Below are 18,470 nucleotides of genomic sequence, written 5' to 3' on the forward strand. Positions count from 1 at the left end.
GGTGCCTCTGGGACCACGTGGTACAAACTGAGCTCAGGATTGGTTCTCTAGTGCGCCGGTTTCTACATTAACGGAAAGGGCGCGAAATGTGACACGCAAGAGGCGGCCGAGTGGGGCTGGGGCTGGGGCCTTTTCTGCTGCGGAGCCCTGAGGTGCTGCCGCGCGATGCCTGAAACGTTGGTCTTTGTTTCTAGGGTGCGCTGTACGTGCGTGCTGGTCTCTTCCGGACGGTGGTGACGGTGCCCGGGGTTCCTCAGGTAAGTGCTCCTGTTGCCTCCTTTGTGGCTGCATCTGCATTGAAAGCTCCGTCAGCTCTCGGGTGTGCTGGTGGGCTCGCCTGCTGAGTTTCTGCTGAATGCCGTTGCCGTCAGCCTGATTTGCCTTGCTTTTGTCTATGAGGCTGGATGGATTTGAACTGAATGTGCCGAGTAAGCCTTGGTCAAGATAGAATCATAGAATGGTTGGCTTGGGTGGGACTTTGTACCCCCTGCCAGACCTACCTCTGCCACGAACTGGGTGCCCCAGGCTGCAAATCAGGCTGCAAATCAGGCTGCAAATCAGGCTGCAAATCAGGCTGCCCTGGGTCCTATCCAGCCTGACCTTGGGCACCTCCAGGGATGGGGCACCCACACTGTTCTGGCCAGTAGTGCCAGGACCTCACTACCTCTGAGTAATGAATTTCTTCCTCACATCTGACCTAAATGCTTCTTTTTGGTATTAAACCGTATTTATTCTACCTTAGTTATTCTACCTTGTCCTGCCACTACCTGGCCAAGTAAAAAGTCTGTCTGCTTCCTGTTTGTAAGCACCCTTAGATTGCTGGAAGGCCATAGTGAAGTTTTCCCCGCAGCCTTCTCTTCTCCAGGCTGAATAAGCCCAGCTCCTTTGGCATGTGTTTATAGAAGAGGTGCTCAAGACTCTGAGCGTTCTTATGGCCTCCTCTAAATCTGCTCTGCCAGCTCCACATCTTGCTTGTTCTGGGATCCCCAGGCCTTGATGCAGCACTGCTGATGTGGCCTCACGAGGACAGTGTAGAGGAGGACAATCTCCAACACCAGCCCTTATGTTGATGCAGCCCAGGATAAAGTTGGCCTGTGTAATTTTATGTATCATAGGAAAGCCACGTGGGAGAAAGCATGATCTTTGAATGCAACGGATAAGAAACAATGCTGGTTACTTTTTGTTTGTTTGTAGTGTTTTGGGGTCTGAAGGATGGACTTGTCAGTGATTGCCATTGGAGATGTGCAAAATGTGCTTTCAGCCATGCAGAAGAACTTGGAGTGTCCAGTCTGGTAGACATTAAGATAATTAATGTGCTCTTTGTCTTTCTTTTTTTTCTTCTGTTCAAATATTTTGTCAATACTGTGATCATGAGAAAAACATAAAGAATAGTGTTCTTAAAACAAAATATATTGATGGATAAGAGTAAATGTGTGACAGGAAGTACATTTTGTTAGTGTGTTCCAGTAAATATTTCTTATATATTACAACCTAAAGGTATCAGTGCTCTATCCAGGTGGGGGGGAAAAATTAGCTGATTAGAGCATTGTTTGCAAGCCAGCCTGGATCTCTGTCTTTAGTCTCTAAAAGTTAAGCACAGTTCATAGTTCTTTAAATGCAGAGAAATACTAAAATGGCATAGGTTTCAGTTCAAGCCTAGCTAATTAGGGTGCATGATAGTCTTTTAAAACACTCTTGCATCTGTTTAACCAAATTGCTTAAATTTATTTTGTCTGTGGTAGAAAATGTCTTTAAATCTTTTTAGGTGTAATTAATATTTACTTTGTTTTGCCCTTGAAGAACCAAAATAATTTCCTTGTTGATAACATTTACAAAGGCACAGAGTAGAAAATGTAGAATGTCTATTAAAAAATAAAAAAAAGACCTTGCATCCAAACTCTTTGAAGAGACAGCAGGATTCTTGCTGAGATGTTGCCGTTGAATGGTGGCTTGTTTATTACTTGACTTAGGAAAAAATGTTACAAGAACTAAAACTGAAACCATTTCCTTCATCTGCTGTTCTTCCAGTGAACTCCTGAACCTCTGCTTTACACTGTCCTTTGCTCTTAATACAGGTGGTCAGTGTAAAAAAGAATCTGTTAGTGTTCCAACACTGAATTTCCTCCTTTGCTGAATAGCATCACTAGAATATGTGATCTCTTTGCCAGAGAAATGCAAAGATTTTGGGAAGCAGTTGATAACATCTGTTTTATATAACAATGTTTAATACTGTCCTTGGTTCTCAAATGGGAAATGATCGAATCTGGTCTATTTTTCCTCCCTTTTGTAATTTTTTTAAGTCCAAAAAAACACCGTATTTCTGAATTTTGTATTGTTGTTGCTATTTTCAAGCAAGAACACAAAAATCACATTTTCCTTTTTCTTTTTTCTTTCTACAGTTTGGATGTAATAAAAGAGCCAGTTTCAACAAAATGTGATCACATATTCTGCAGGTAGGTTTGCAAACTTAAAGTTATAGTGCCTACTAGTCAACCTATTCTTATTCTCCACGCATACTTCTCCTCACTGCTAATGGTGTATACTGTGTTTTGATTACCTACTGTATAACTTCTAAAGGGGAAAAGTCCATTGTGAAATAACTGCAGTTTTACAGATATGTCAAAGTGGATCAACGAATTCATCTTAACATTAGAACAAGAATAGAGGCATTCAGTGTAATAATGAATATCTACTAAGTGGTACATTGTGATTATTCTTTTCTCTAGGTTCTGTATGTTTAAACTCCTCAGCAAAAAGAAAAAATGTGTAATCCAGTGTCCTCTGTGTAAGACTGAAGTTACCAAGAGGTAATGCATCTTTGCAAGTGCACTTAGTTTTCTCTAAGGAAAAGATGAACTATCGCCTTGTAGCAGAAATGCAAAGTAACAGTTTGAAACAGTGATTGATTATCTGGTGGGACGGTAGGGCCAACCCAGGAGAGCTCAGGTGCATGCAGTGCACCTGAGTGACTGGAAGGGGTGGGGACTGGATCCACCCCTTCCCGGACCTCATTTAAGGGTTGGCAGTGGCAGCAAGTGTATCCTGAGGTCTTCTAGAGGTAAGCAAATTTTCTTTGTTTGTTTCTGATTCCACAGCTGCTGTATTTGGACTTGTCTTTGGCTACAGGCAAAGACTTTGCTACCCCACTCTTATTGCTATGCTTTCAGTTGCGTTATAGTGTTACGTGTCTTAAAATTATTGTAGCAGAAAACTGAAAAAAGGAACAGCTGACTGAATGAGCTGTCATTTTTTACTATTAAGTATAGATGGTATTATTGTCCAGTCATTACAACTAGTTTTTTTGTGCTAGGTATATGTGAGGAAAAGTATTGTAGCAATTTTTTTATTTTTTTATGGTAGTGTTTTAATTCTGGAGTGGGCTGTTTTGGGAGTTGTATTACTTGGCAGCAGTTCTTTGTTGTTCATTTGCTACTTTGCAGTTTTGCTCTTTCCTTTTTAAGTCTAAATTCTCAGAGAACTATTGAGAGCTTGCCCATACATTTGTCTTAGAAACATTTCAATGATGGTGTTATTTCAGAAGTCTCAAAGAAAATTCAAGATTTAAGAAGATAATTGAAGCATTTTTGGAAGCTATCAGTGCATTTGAACTTGACACTGGAGTAAAATGTAAGTATTGGAATTACTTACAGGAATAAATAATACATGTTGTCTTGTGAAGTGTGAGGCAAATATTTTTGCATCTTTTTTGTCTTTTCAGTTTTAAGCAGCCATTATTTTCCTAAAACATCCACAGATGCTGCTACTGCTGAGCTCCTCGGTAATAACAGTTCTGTCATCCAGAGTAAGGGTTTCAGAAACAGGAAGAAAAGCGCTAAAGAAAATGGACAAGAGAACTATTCCTTGGTGACTTTTTTTCTGTGTGTGTGTGTGTGTGTGTGTGTGTGTATGCAATGAATTTTGAAATGCTCTGTTTTTGTTTTGTTGTTTTTTTTGTTGTTGTTTTGGTTTTTTTGTTGGTTTTAGTTTGGGGTTTTTTTTGTTTTGTTTTTTTTACTTGGAGTATGTGCATATACATAGATGAATGGAATTTGAGATTTTAGTTTGCACTCAGATCTCTGTTTTGCTTAAATAATCTACTGTTATAACTATTGATTTCTATTCTCCTGTCAGTGGGAAGCTAATGTGGATCCACAGCTTACAGACAACAGGGTCGAAGGGTATTCCCTAAGAAGCAAAAAACAGAAACATGGCAGTGGGAAGGGTGTACTGATAGAGCTTGGTAAGAGCTATAGTACATGCATACATACCTTTTGATCTTAGTATAACACTTGCAAAGTAATGGAAGGCGTTGAAGTTCAGACTTGTTTGCTAGTGCTTAGGGCTGTATCTTAATCATATTAAAGAATGAGATGTGAAATTCAAATCTCTATCTCATGCTGAGTGCTGCAAGAAATTATATAGATGCAGTGCATAGTTTTTTGTTGTTGTTGTTTTCTTGTTTCTTTCCCTGTTCCTTCAACATAGCAAGTGTTCCTTTTAACAGGTAGTATTCATTACCTTGGTTTTTGGGTTTGTTTGTTTGTTTTTTCCCCCTTTATGCTAATATCAAGCAAAGAATCTGAGACATATTGTTCTGACTTACGGTTTTAAATTCTAAGTGCTGGCAGCTGTTCCTGTAGAACTTTGGAAACTAAAACTCTTGCTAACTCTGTTACCGGTATTTATTATATTTAAAAATATCATGGATGTGATAACATAACTTTATACCAGAGCTCTGTATTTGTACATAGAAATGATGATAATTAAAGGCAATTGAACTTGATCTTGTCTGATAAAATTTGAAGACATCTACTTCTGTAAAGAACTAACCATGCACACTTCTGTGATGATAAAACCTGGATCTGACAAGAAATCTTTATTTGTTCCAAAGAAGAGTAACAGCAAACTTGTTTTTAGGTACTGATTCATCTGAAGAGCTTTCTGTACTGGCAAGTGGTACTGGGTAAGTAAGTGTCATTGAGAATTTGTATTTTTTGAAGATAACAACTCAGCACTCTTAATTGAGTCGTAGCAAAGCTTAATCATGCATGACTGTCTATTCAGCAGCCTGATTTCTCCAAAAGCTACTTCCAATAACAAAAAGGAGAAAACTTATGTTCTAATAGGAGCCTGTACTTAATGGAAGTTAGCTCTGTAATGGAAGTAAGATTTTTTTTGTGGTTGTGTGGTTGGGTTTGTTTGTTTGTTTTTGTGTGGTGTTTTGTTTTGTTTTTTTTTTCCCCCTTCATAAACCTTCCCAACAGGTTAGAAGACAAAGAAGAGCTAGAAAAATCTAAGAGTGCTGAGAAGCGTGGAAGTTCTTGCAATATACAGCCACTCAAGCTGGCTGCTAAAGAAATAATCTTACCAGATGTCATAGGTATGTTTGTTATTTTAGTGACAGAAATACTGAGAGGAAAGCTTGGATGAAGGGCCGTAAGCTAGTATTTTGCTTTCATGTTATTAAATACATATTCTTGCAGTATGGCATTCTGAAGTTCTTTTGATGCCTACAGCCAGTAACTTTGAAATACAAGGCAATGCCAGTAAATTATATGCTTGATGTGGATGTTTTGTGCAGAGGAACAGAAAGAAAAATACTATTTGAATCTAAGTGTAAAGCTAATTCTGTTCTACATAAACCATTATATTATCCCTTGTAACATAAGTTGAAAGAAGTATCCAGTAATTCATGTAAGGAGTTGGATGAAAGTATGTCATGTAATTTGATACTTTTTACCTTTCTCTTGTGAGAGGTTTGTTCAGTGTAATATTTTCTTTTGGAGGGAAAGAAGAGCAGTTCTTAAAATCAGAAGTTATTAAGCTTGTTGTTGTTCTCATGCATTTGAATTGGGGCTTAATAATTTATAACATTTATGAATCTTCAGGTGAAACTGATTTCTTGAAGGAAGCTTTGAGCAAGAAATGCATGCTAAACATCGGTGAACATGTCAAATCTAACCAAGTAAACACAATTGAGGGCCAGAGTTCTCCTTTAAATGTTTTTGATGAAGACCTACTCACAGAACAGTGTGATGGAATGGGTAATGTCAGTCCTTTAAAGAATAATGACGCATCTTTCTCTAAGAATGCAGAAAAAATGGATGCAGAGGAAACTCAGTGCAGCAGTAAAAACCAAGAGCTTGACTTAGAAGATAGCTCAGAAAGTAGACTGCATAAGATAAAAGAAAAGGATATTTGTGTGCCGAGTGTGGAAGATGTAGAAATGTACGAACCCATGAATGATTCTTTACCTGAAAAAGAACCTCCTGTGGAGAAACTACTCCAGCCAAAGATACATCACTGTTCTACCCTTCATGAGGTCTCTAGGAAGAGACTGAAGCAAAGCATTCAGAAAGTCAATGATTGGTTTTCAAAAAGCAATGAAATTCTGTCTTCCAGTTCATCCCAGAATGATCCTGCTGAAGTAACTGATGCTTCAGGCGAAGGAGATATTTCTCTATCAGATAAAGATTCGTGTATTTCAGAGAGGACCAACCCTATAGTAGATTCTGTGGAATTTGCAGTGGTTGAAAGAAACAAGAGATGGACAAAACAAACAACATGTAGCATCAATGACAAAATATTTGGGAAAACATATGAGAGAGGGAGGAAGTCAAATCCCTCTACTATCTTGAGAGACACTTTGCCTGCTACAAAAAAAGATGTGGCTGTTGAAGAGGAGTGCTTGAATAATTCCAGAAAAGACAGACTAAAGCGAAAAAGGAAGCCTGCCCGTGTCCTTCAGCCTGAAGACTTTGTCAGGAAGAAAGACCTAGAAGAGGCAGATAGATGTCCCCAGGGTATTAACTCCAGCCTTGGAGATGCCAAGAAGAAAAAATGTGATGAAAATTCTGCTGTTAAGGAGAATTCCCTCATTGAAAAAAGAAAGGGTAGTACACCAGCAGAATTTGAAGAAGGAGGATTACAGTGGAAAAATGCTACTGAAAAGGTATCAGGCAAGCACTCTGATGGAGAGCTGGTACTGAATAACTCTGATCAGAAGAGCTCTAAGAATACATGCTCTGCAGCAAAAGAATGCAGACGTTCAACTAGAATCAGGTCTGCTATACACTTAGTTGATAGAAACCCAGGTTCCTTTGATCCAGATGAGCCACTGATTGATAGCTGTCCAAGCAGTGAAGAACCAAGCAAAGTTGATTGTGAGCAAAAACAGGTCAGACGCAGCAGGAGGCTTCAGCTACTTTCTGAAGAGATCAAAAAAGAAACAGGAAAAATGAGACTTAAAGAAGCAAGAAATTCTGACAGTATTCCAGTAGGGTCTGTCTTTGGAGTTGAAAAGAATGTGTTAGGTCACAATTCCCAGTGCAGAGACCCAGGGGAACAGCAGGGTATATTGAGTTGCATATCACTCGCTGATCAGAATGGTGCTGATCTGAAAGAAAATGGAATACAGATTAGTCCAAAGAATTCAGCTGATATGGCAAAAAACAGTCTCTTCAATCCTATATCTACTTGTCAACATTCAGATTTTAATTTCCCTTCACCCAGAGCAGGTTCTCGAGAAGGTGAAATGCTAGGTAGACTTTTCCTCCAGCAGTCTCCTTCAAAGACTGTTCTACACACTGCTTCCATCCTGACTGAAGAGAAGAGGTCTGGGTCATGTACTACTTTTCCTCACGACAAAGGATGCTGTTCACAGAATGTTCCTGAGGACTTCAGAACTGGGAAGTCACCAATGGCTGAAAATGCTTCAGAGTTGACCACGGAGGCTGAAGACAGTGAGTTAGACACGCAGTATCTGCGAAATATATTTAGGAGTTCAAAACGGCAGTCTTTTAGTCTTTATCCTACTCCTGTGAAGGCATGTACCACAGATGATGTTGCATCTGAACAAAATATTTCATGTCTTGATCGGGTAGAAAAAAGGCATGGTGAATATTTAAAGACAGAAAACTTACAAGAAGAAAAAACAACTGCTGAAAATCTGAGCAGTGTTTGTGAGAAGTTTGAGACCTGTGAATCTGCTTATGTTAGCCCTGTGTCAGGCTTTGTCAGCGATGCTGAATGTGTGCACACTACAAAGAATCAGGAAGATGTTTCAAAGGTCACAAATCATGGGAATCTTACAAAACTAGTAAGAATGCGTGCTGCTAGGAATGAAGGCAGAAACAGACCACAAAAGGGAGAGCAGGGAAGTGAAGAGACGTTGTCAGCTGACATAAGGGTAGAAAGCAAACTGAGACTGAATCCAGTCAGAAGCAGTAGAAGTCAAAGTGATCAGAATAATACAGAAGAGTGTGCTTTCCAAACAACAGACCTGAACACAGTCAGTGAAACACACTTCAGTTCAGAAAGCAATCAAGTGGAAAAGGCTGAAGTTGATGGCAAAGAACTGATGCAGCATTTTCAGCTCAGTCCAATGGTTTTTCCTACAGCTTGTCAACAAAATCCAGCTGAATTCAACTGCAAAGTCACTGAAAAAAAAAGTAGCAAAAGAGAGAGAAGTCTGGTAAAGGGCAACGAAGAGCGAGTAATTGAAACTGTCAGCACAGGATTGTCAGAGTGTTTAGGTAGAGAGGCACTAGAAGAATCTCTTAAAGGCCGCAGTGAATTTACAGATCTATCTGAAACCCCTGATGGCTTACTGTGCTCTGACAACGATACTGAAGAAAGCACCAGCTTTCACGTAACTAATAGGAAAGACACATCTGCTGTGTTTGTAAAAAGAAGTGGTGCTGCCCTGGTGAACGAAGTAAATGACTCAGTTGTTAGCTGTAGTCCAAGTTCTGAAGGTATTCAAAAGTCTCGGAGAAGAGTCCAGAAACTGCAATCTTCAGATGAAGAATCTAGTGAGGATGAAGATTTACCATGTTTTCAGGAATTAATGTTCGGCAAATCAGTAAGCACGCCTTTGCAGATCAAAAAACAGGTGACATCTGTGGTACAGTCTTCAGCAAATCCCAGCCTGTTGCCTGACAGTGAATGTCTTAATGAAAATAATGAGCAGAAAATCCTTGATGCTGACCCAAGCAATGAGTGTGTTTCACCAAGCCAGGAGTCAGAATGCTCTGTGAACTTATTTTCTTCACAGTCCAACATGTCTGAAGAATTAGTTGATGGAGCACAGGAGCTGAGGAAAACTTTAACACAAGTGAGCAATGTAAATAAGAGTAAAGAAGGTCTTCAGTGTTGCAGTGGAGGGCTGAAGAGAAGAAAAAATAGCTCCAGCGATGAGTACCAAGAAGATCCAAACATGGGGGCAAACCTAGGTACAAACCAAGATTTTTATCTCTTCAGCTGTATTAGTGATATCATTGGGTTCTTGACGTTTGCATGGGAACTTCATATTTGTGTGCTTGCCTTTGTAAAGTAATGTATCAGCTATGAACAGTCAGGACAGAAAAAAAATCAGTCCTTGGTGACTGATTCCTGAAAATTAATGTAGTAAAATTCCTTTTTCAGGGAAAAAACCAATAGGCTGGGCCCCAGAGGACAGCAATAGCCTGTCTGATGGGAATTAATTTTTGAGTGGAAATACTAGTGTTGCTGATGCAACGGCAATGCTTGGATCTATCAGCAGAGTTTCATAGGGTGTACCTAAGCTATTACTGTCAGTGAGATGTTTGTTGAAATTGGCTGTAGAATTCTGAGGTATTTGTTTTGATATTTTAATAACTTCTAAATATTTAACACTCTCATTACTGTTACAACCATTTACCTTGACTTCTGCTTATTTTGCCATACCTGTGACATGGTATTTTTTGGAATGTTTATTTGAAGTAGATCTTTGCTTCTCACTTAAGTCTTTCACAACCTTCTTATTTTATCTTTACAGTTAGCAGTTGGCTAGGAGGGCTGTGTGATAAGAGAAATTGTGGGTGGTTGTTGTTGGATTTTCTTTTCTAACTAACTTGGATTTTCTTTCCTTCAAGGTGAAGCATCTGGATACAACGGTGAAACAAGTTGCGTAGAGGATTCACGTGAACACTTTTCTCAGGGTGAAATTCTTTCCACACAGGTGAGTTCATGCTCTGCATTCCAAAAGTGGTTTATGTATGTTTCCAGTATAATTGGCTAGTGTGCATTCTGGGATATAAGCAAAAGCTGCAAAGTCAGTGCCATGGGAAACAGCTTTCAGTGTGATTCTTTGTGCGGCTAGGTTATATTCATAACCATAGTAAAACATGATTAATCAAGAACTGTAGAGCTGCTTCTATGCCATTATTTTTCCCGCTGTTTTCCATGGTGGCATTCTATTATAATGGATTTTACTTGTTCTGTGGTATCGATTACAGTGGTTAATTGCAGGAGATGCTTGTTAATAAATCTCCATACTTGACCACTGATGGAAGCCTCAGATTTTCCTACATTGTCTTTTTTTTGATGGCGACTTACAGTAATTGGTGACAATACAGACCAGCAAATCTTGTCTTTATGTTTAGAGGAATAGTCTTTACCTTTTACGGGTAAAGATTAAGAAAGCATTCAATATCAATATTACTGAATAATACATATGTGAAACTTAAAAAGTACTGTCCATTGAAAAGTCTATCTAGCACGGTATCCCTTCTCAAATATTATTTTCTTTTGATACAGCATATGTTCATTATTTGTTAAGAGCACTACAGCTGTCTTTTGAGCATGTAGTAACGAGTAATTCAAAATTATTCTGGTACTTTATAAAGTATTTGAAAAAATTAATCATACTGTTGAAAACTGAGCTTGCTAACATTGGCACAATTGTGTATCGCTTGCAGCAGAAAAATGCTATGCAGAATAACCTAAAAAAGCTACAACAAGAAATGGCTGTACTTGAAGCAGTGCTAAAGCAGCATGGAAGTCAGGACACTGAGGTATTGCCCCTATATAGGGAACTGCCATATTCCAATAGTGGAGGAACACTTGAAATGGAGCAGATGAGGCAAGAAACAGGTAAATATCAAGGAAAACCTGGAATACAAAGCCATTTAGTGACTTATCGTGCTTTACTGTGTATAGTTTTTACTGTGGTGCTACCGTATCTTGTTAATGTTTTAAGCTGAAAATAATCACAGCGTAATTAAAACCGAGAGACTGGTTGGTTAGTCTTTAATCAACACTCAGTTAATAAGGCTCATTGAATTACATGAATTTTACTGCAGCATGAGAATATTCTGTTGGTTCATAGGACAGATTTTTGAAATGTGACATTGCTAAACCCAATAAGCAAAACTATTATAGATAACAACTACAAATAGAATGTTGGAGAATGAATTCAGGAAATTAATGATTCGTTTACTTCAGAGTAGAAAATTAATGCAATATGATTTTACTTTTTTTATTCTAGAATACAGACTTCTTCTTTGTAAAAGCCTAAACTGTTTAGAATTATTGTCAGTTTCTTACAAGTTACAGGAACCTTCCAACTCTCAAATAAATGCCTTTCTACTGCTTCTGAACACAAATATGGTAACGTGGTGTTTAGTGTAATACATTAAATACTGCAATTTTGCTCGTGGCCTGTTTAATACTATGTTCTAGCTACATGGTATGTTAACTGAAATCTTACTTTTGTAAATAACAGTATCTGAAATGCTGAACAATAAGCAAATAAATAAGCATAGGAGATTACTCCAGCATGTAAATTTAAGATGACACAACAGCTCTCCACTATGAATGAAATGTGAAGTTACTTAAAAGTTTAATTTCTCTTTTCCTCTAGAAAATGTGTTTGAGCATGACCCTGAGACCAAGCTAAGTAAGAAATCTGTTTTACCAGTTCTGTGTGTAAATGTGACCAGGAATCCAAATAGCTCTTCCTCTTCTATAAAGCATCCTTGCCCTCAAACAGCAGAAGCAACAGATAATTCCACTGTATCTCAGAGTGATAACAAAAAAAGTGTTCAAATATGTAAATCAAAGAGAAGTGTATGTTTTCCTACATCTGTACTGCACAATTCAGCTGGGAAAGAAAATGCTGCAAGTTCAGGTATGACTTACAGGACAGAAATGTCAATTGTGGCATCCGGTCTGAACCAAAGTGAACATGTGAGTATATTTTGGAATGCTTAGAAATATATACATGTTAATATACCCGTTGATTGTTGTAGTCCTCCATGTAGAGATAAGATCTTGTACAGGAAACTAATATTACAGGAATTGCTGTTTGTAGCTACGGTAACCAGGAATATGAAGAATGAGGCCTAAAAACAGCACTATGAAGCTTGGGGAACTCTGAACATTTTAGGAGACTTCCTACTGTCTAGGAGGAAAATGTGTTATTCCAAAACATGTTTTGGAATTATTAGAATGTCTTGGCAAACAAATGTTGCAATGCCTGCTCTTCTAAACATTTCTAAAGAAAGATGCATACAAAGATCATAAAAACTACTTGTCAGCTTCATAAATACCATATTGTTCTAATATTGCTCAATTCCAAACCACAGTTGTAATTTAGTCAGCTTTTGGAGTTAATTCTCATTTAGTAAAAGAAGCGTATAGTCATTGTTGTTGTTTTTTTTTTTTTTCTTCCCAAAAATTACCTGGCTTAAGAATGTAATCATAAATAATGAAATAGTCTGCTCTCCTCTCAGTATTACTTACAGCATTTGGTGATCTGATGACCAACTACTGTGGAGAACACTGGTGAAAAGGGCTTTCCTACATCTGTATATTTTTCAGTAATCTTCTCAGAAAGAAAACTACTATTAATTGGTATTAAAAATTCAGCTGTGCAGACTTTTGTTCATTATTGTTTGCTTGGGTAGCTGCTTTTGCGAGGTTTAAGCTGTGCTAATAGTATGCATAGCAGTTTTATCTAAGGAGAAAGTAACTTTAGATGCTTTTTTTTTTTATGTGTATTAGAATGTATTTATATCTGTTAAATTTTACTGTGAAAGCTTCTGACAAGTTACATATGATAAACTTACTCAAGTAACCACATTATTTTCCTATGAACTGGAATTGCTTGTTTATCTCAACATGTTTTGCTAGCTGTCCATTTTCTAACTGCTTTTCAGTTGATGGTCCAGAAGTTTGCCAGAAAAACTCAGAGTGCTTTCTCTAATCACATAACTGATGGAACAACCCACGTCGTAATGAAAACAGGTTTGTTGGGAGAGATGTGAACAGACCCCAAGTTTACACAAGTAAAAACAACTGACTAACAACTAAGCAAGAAGCAGATGGTTTGGCAACAAATTTAAATGTTAGAGGAGATGTTGTTCATAATTTTTTGTTTACATACATTTGGGTATACAAATCTATAATTCTGTTTCACAGAATCAGTGAGGGAGTGTTTTGTTTCCTTTTGTGCTTTTAAAAAGTTGTTAGAGCAAAATATTTTGGGCCAAATCTGAATGTGGGTAAGCTACGTACTGTCACAGAAGCACTTCTGGGTGGTTCATGTTTGGATTCAGTCCCTCATGTCATTCAGTCCCTCATGTGATACATTACTGCTTTTATAAACCAATTCAAAAAGGGAGCTGGAAAGTCCTGTTGTTCCTCACCAATGGAATTGTTTTTGTGTTTTTTTCCAAGTGTATCATAAACAGTACGACCATATTGTTTTGGAGGGCTACGTTGTTCTGCCTTCATACAAATACAGATAGGATAGACTGCCTTCTGAAACTTGTACCTGTGTCAGTAGAGCAGAAGAGGAGCCAAGAGAGCTAGTAGCATAAATGTTTATGCGAACATTGGGCACTGAATCCTCAGTGTCCTGTGTTGTGATAGTATTCATGCCTTTCCTTGCCTTTTATCTGTACTGACTAGCTTTTAAAAAAAAAAAAAAAAAAAGTTATAGAATTTCTGAGCCTTTCTGGTCTTTGGTCTTAATATTTCCCTTGCCTCACTTAGCACGATTCTTTTGCTTTTAGATATGAACTATCTGAGGTGCTTTCACTAGTGGCAAAACTGAAAGATTGCTTTGATCTTATTTACCCTGCAGATGAGGAGCTGGTATGTGAACGGACGTTGAAGTACTTTCTGGGTATTGCAGGAAGAAAATGGGTGGTTAGTTACCAGTGTGAGTATAAGTTATTTTGAAGGAAGGTAGTCTCTGCCCTTCTACTACAAACGTACACTCCTGTTGTTCCAAATAAAACATATACATAGGAAAAAATATACATATTTACGTATCTTGAATATTATGTCAGCATATTCAAATTAACACAGCAGTAAGATCAAGCATCTTTGTCTTCTGAATGTTTTTTGTTGTTTGTTTTTTTTTTTTTCCTGCTTTCAGATAGACACTTTAGATTCTTCCTTTCCCTGACAATAGCCTTTTTCTCCCTCTTAATTTAAATCTGAGTTGCTTGGTATCAGATTTTTCTGGATAGAATAACTTGACTTGTTCTGTTTTTGTTTAGGGATAATTCAGTCTTTTAAAGAAGGCAGAATACTGGATGAGGTAAATTGTTTATGATTTTATTTATTTTTTTTAATCTTGAGTGAAACATCAAGTTTGACCAGGAATGTGTTCTCAGTTTCTGACTTAAGGTTGCTTGTTTATGTCATGTTCCAGGAGAACTTTGAAGTTAAAGGAGATGTAATCAATGGCAGAAACCACCAGGGTCCTAAGAGAGCTAGGCAAAGTCTGGCTGAAAAGGTATGAGCATATCAGGGAAGAAAATCCTGTCTGGACATGACTGTTCAAGATATGTTGTAGCCTGCCTATCTGGAACATTTTCCAGTTCTATAATGTATAGAGTTGTACAAATGGAGTGTATTTTTCAGTGCCACTGGTAGAGCTCACATTTCATGTATGAAAGTGACTTTCTGCACTTAGAGTGGATGATATCTTTTTATAATGTCAGTCTAGAATAGCATGAGCTTGATTTATTTATTTTTTTTAATAACATGCAAAACAAAAGAATCTCACACAAAAAAAGCTTCAGTTAAGCTTTGCAAAACAGTGCTTAGATCATTGAGTCCTGGAAGTGCAATGGAATAAGCATGCTGTAGGTGTCCTGTAAACATATCATATGTGTATTGTTAACACATTCCTTGTTTTTCAGATCTTTAAAGACTTTGAGATCTGCTGCTATGGACCTTTCACTGGTATGACTACAGGTATGTGATTTTGGTGGAACTGAATAAACTTTCATTATTGAAATATTTATTTAAAATATAAAAATGTGAAGGAAAACTTCATGCATTCATCAGGTTTTGCATTTGGCCTCTTGTTCCTTCTTTACCCTGATAATTCCAAAGTACTTATTTGAGATACAGATAGAACAGAAACAGTGTTCTCCTCATTTCAGGTGATCTCAGCAGGTGCATCAGGAAAATGCTCTGGTGGTTCTCCTGTACTTCAAAATAGGTCTTTCATCTAATTTCTGTCTCCGTTTGTAGAGCACACTAGTAAGACTGTTTATCTGTAAGACTGTCTCTTGTTTTGTTTGTTTGTTTGCTCCTCCTCCAGGACATTTGGAATGGATATTGGAGCTTTGTGGTGCCTCGGTAGTGAAACAACTTCATCTGTTCACTCACAAAGTAGTAAGTGTTAAATGAATGTTGTGCTTAGCTACACACCATTCACCATGTTAATTAATGTACATGTTGAAAGGTTATGTGGCCTTCATGGGTTTGTCAAAGAATTATGTTCTCCTTTCACTACCTCTTAAAGTCCACTCCAAAGTGAAGAAGCAGAATCAGCCCAGTTATCACTCTGTTACCACTCACTGATGATAGGTTTTAAAGGCGGACAGATAACAGTAGCATTTCTTTCTTATCTTGGAATCCTAGAATTCCACTGCTGTTGTTGTTGTGCAGCCAGATGCTTGGATGGAAGGCACAAGTTATGAAGGTAAGACTACTTATTGTCATGGATTGTTTCATGGTACATGTTGAGTGTCTTTATCACCTTGGTGTTTTAGATAGTTAAATATCAGAGGTAGAGGAATGGAAATAAAATGCTTGTGAAGGCAGAGGTAGGTCTTGAAAGAAGCCTGAAAGGACAAGCTATATTATTTCAAGAAATAGTTTTAAAAGATGGTCTATCAGACAGTATTGTAGCTTGTTGTAAAAATATGTAAATATGTTCCTGTTGTTGTATGTATGTTGTAGGCTCAATTGTCCTGCATGTTATTGACTTTACAGAAACCTTTATAAAAGCTGGAAAAGCATGCCTTTAGACTAATATGATCTAGTAGAAAGTCTTGAATGGGACAACATTCTCCTGGTCTGGAAAAAATATCAGTTAATGCTTGATAACTGTGTATCTGGAGTGAAGAGGCTCTAGAAGAAACAATGAGGTTTTTGGAAGTGCAGGTGCCTCAGGTGCCTTTTAACATGAGATGGTGGGAGTTGTGGGTTGAATGGAAGCTAGTGAGCAACAAAATAATGGAGCAGGAAAGTAATGTTTAATACAACAGCTGTTTCAGTGTCACTGGGAGAAAAGAAAATAAAGACCCTTGAAGCAATGAGTAACAGTCTGGGAACACCTCAGTAATTTCTGTTGCTTCTCATATTGAGATCATGTAGTCCGCGTGCCTGAGTAGACAGGAAGAGAGCTTCTGTCACTGAGATCCTAAATTAAAGGATAATGAGGACTGCAGTCTCTGATTTTTAGTGTAATTTGTTGCTGTTCCAGACTTCCTGCCAGGCCACTTGCTGAGCATCTATTCTTTATGGAGCAGCAATACAGCCAGCACTGTTAAAAGGAATAGTAGTATCACACTGCTGTTTTTAGATTCTTGCTTTTTTTTATCAAGGACTTTAAGGGGTCAAAACATACAGTTCCCTGTGAAAGATATCAGTAAGCTCACTTTAAATTTGCTTTGCCTAATTTATAATTGTTTTATCCTGGTTCTTTGTCTTGCAGCCATCCAGCAGAAGAATAATGTCATTGTGGTGACTCGAGAGTGGGTGTTAGACAGCGTTGCTTGCTTTAAGTGCCAAGAGTTGGATGCTTACCTGTTGTCCCAAGACTGATCTGCAGTTCTTTTTCTGTTGCACAGGAGTTCTTATCAGTACTGATACTTGAGTAATTGTTTGAAGAGCTATGGATTTGTAAGTAATGTGCAGAAATTGTGCTTGTAGTGTTGTTTCTCAGAGTTAATAAGTACATATTTGTTACTTAAGTATTTTTATTGTTAATATTACTGTATAAAGAAAGTTTCCATCTTTGTTGCCATCTTGTTCTTTAAAGATTAACATTTCTAATTTCAAAACAGTCCTTTAAAACTCATGTAAAATAAGTTATGCAAAAGAAGTTAGAACCCAACTTGGGGTAGGGTGGGGGGGAGGGGAGGAAAAAGTATAGAACGTGGCCTCCTCAGAGAAACAGTGATGCATTATTTACCATCCCAGACAGTTTCTGCCTATATATTTAAGGACATCCTGGAGGAATACTTATTTATAAGACTAATACTGGGCTCAGGTTAAATTAAAACACACTTGCATTCCCAAATCTTTACATTTTCATTTTGCCTGAATATCAATATGAAGAAAAACTATTTTGTGGTTAGCAGTGCATGGATAACCTTAGTCTGTGGACTATAGCTGTTCTGAAAACTACAAACAGCACTCCTGTAGTTAGGACACTTTGATATCAGTTTAAACTCTGTAACCACACAAGTGACCTATACAGCTTGCACTTGATTCCTAAAACAAACCAATTCTTAAAACAACAAGCTTTTGCCAGCGTTTTGTTGTTCTTTTGAGAGTGTATGTGGCAACTAGGAAGAGATAATTAATAGAGGCACTTTAGTATCCTGGTGACTTACAATAAGCTTTGTAAGAATCTGTTTCTAATAGTCCCTGTCTGCAGAATGAAACTGAAGAGATGTATTGCTTTTTATTGAAGAAACTATATTGCTTCTTTGTTTCCAAGCAGTTCAACAAAATAGTTCTGTACCCTCAGAACCTGTTTTCATAAAGTTGTTTAAAAAAAAAAAAATCATAATAAAAGCTTATAGATTATCTCAGATCATTGTTTGGTTCTTGAATGGTGCTAGATTATCTATGGAAACTTACGTAAAGATTTGTTTGTAAATATTGCAGTGTTTAAATTGTTTTCAGAAAGTGTCTCCCTGATTTGTTCAGCTCTGCTCAGCAAACCCTCTGTTTTCCTGTAGCAGCCAATTGTTTTGCTGATCATCACATAGTCTCCTACAGGCCACTGCCCTCTTAATATTTATTTGACTCTAGCAGCCAGAATGCAGGGGCTGCAGTTTGTCCTGTCCCAGTCCCACAGAAAGTCCAATGCTTTTTGCTGCTGTAAACAAAAGGCAGCCGGTGGAAGAGTGGAGGGAATGCCAAGAGGAGTGAACAAGTGTGATGTGCATGCCAACTTCTTTAACCATATTAGTTCCATAAGTAGAAGATGCATGAACTTCTTTGTTCTGGCTCCCCATGGAGACTCCTCAGTGGGACATAAGTACTAACTAGAGTGGTGGGAACAGCTCTGTGCATCACCTTACCCTTCAGGCAAAAGGAGCTTCATCAGCTCCAAGAGAGGCTCTGAAAACTTCACTGAAGAGCAAAGCAGCAACACTGCTGGAACCACAGTATCTCCTGTGTGC

The 18,470-nt window shown here is 37.9% G+C and overlaps 1 protein-coding gene across 3 annotated transcripts; it reads left to right on the plus strand.

The window, feature by feature from the left end:
* Positions 1–57: 57 nt before the first annotated feature.
* Positions 58–17,826, plus strand: BRCA1 (BRCA1 DNA repair associated). Of its 3 annotated transcripts, none has more exons than XM_072356515.1 (21): positions 58–257; positions 1,195–1,292; positions 2,400–2,453; positions 2,727–2,807; positions 3,539–3,627; positions 3,719–3,864; positions 4,132–4,240; positions 4,918–4,963; positions 5,265–5,380; positions 5,889–9,233; positions 9,897–9,982; positions 10,722–10,896; positions 11,666–11,991; positions 12,963–13,050; positions 13,892–13,969; positions 14,313–14,353; positions 14,468–14,551; positions 14,961–15,015; positions 15,368–15,441; positions 15,691–15,751; positions 16,769–17,826. In XM_072356515.1, exons 2-21 carry the CDS (start codon positions 1,213–1,215, stop codon positions 16,876–16,878), a joined length of 5,244 nt encoding a protein of 1,747 aa, XP_072212616.1. In that variant the 5' UTR covers positions 58–257; positions 1,195–1,212; the 3' UTR covers positions 16,879–17,826. The 3 variants fall into 3 exon arrangements, with proteins under 3 accessions (XP_072212616.1, XP_072212617.1, XP_072212618.1); XM_072356516.1 differs by having other exon boundaries at positions 68–257; positions 3,755–3,864; XM_072356517.1 differs by lacking the exon at positions 1,195–1,292 and having other exon boundaries at positions 68–257.
* Positions 17,827–18,470: the final 644 nt, after the last annotated feature.

Source organism: Excalfactoria chinensis, chromosome 24 (assembly GCF_039878825.1).
Source record: "Excalfactoria chinensis isolate bCotChi1 chromosome 24, bCotChi1.hap2, whole genome shotgun sequence".
NCBI classification, from domain to species: Eukaryota; Metazoa; Chordata; class Aves; order Galliformes; family Phasianidae; genus Excalfactoria; species Excalfactoria chinensis.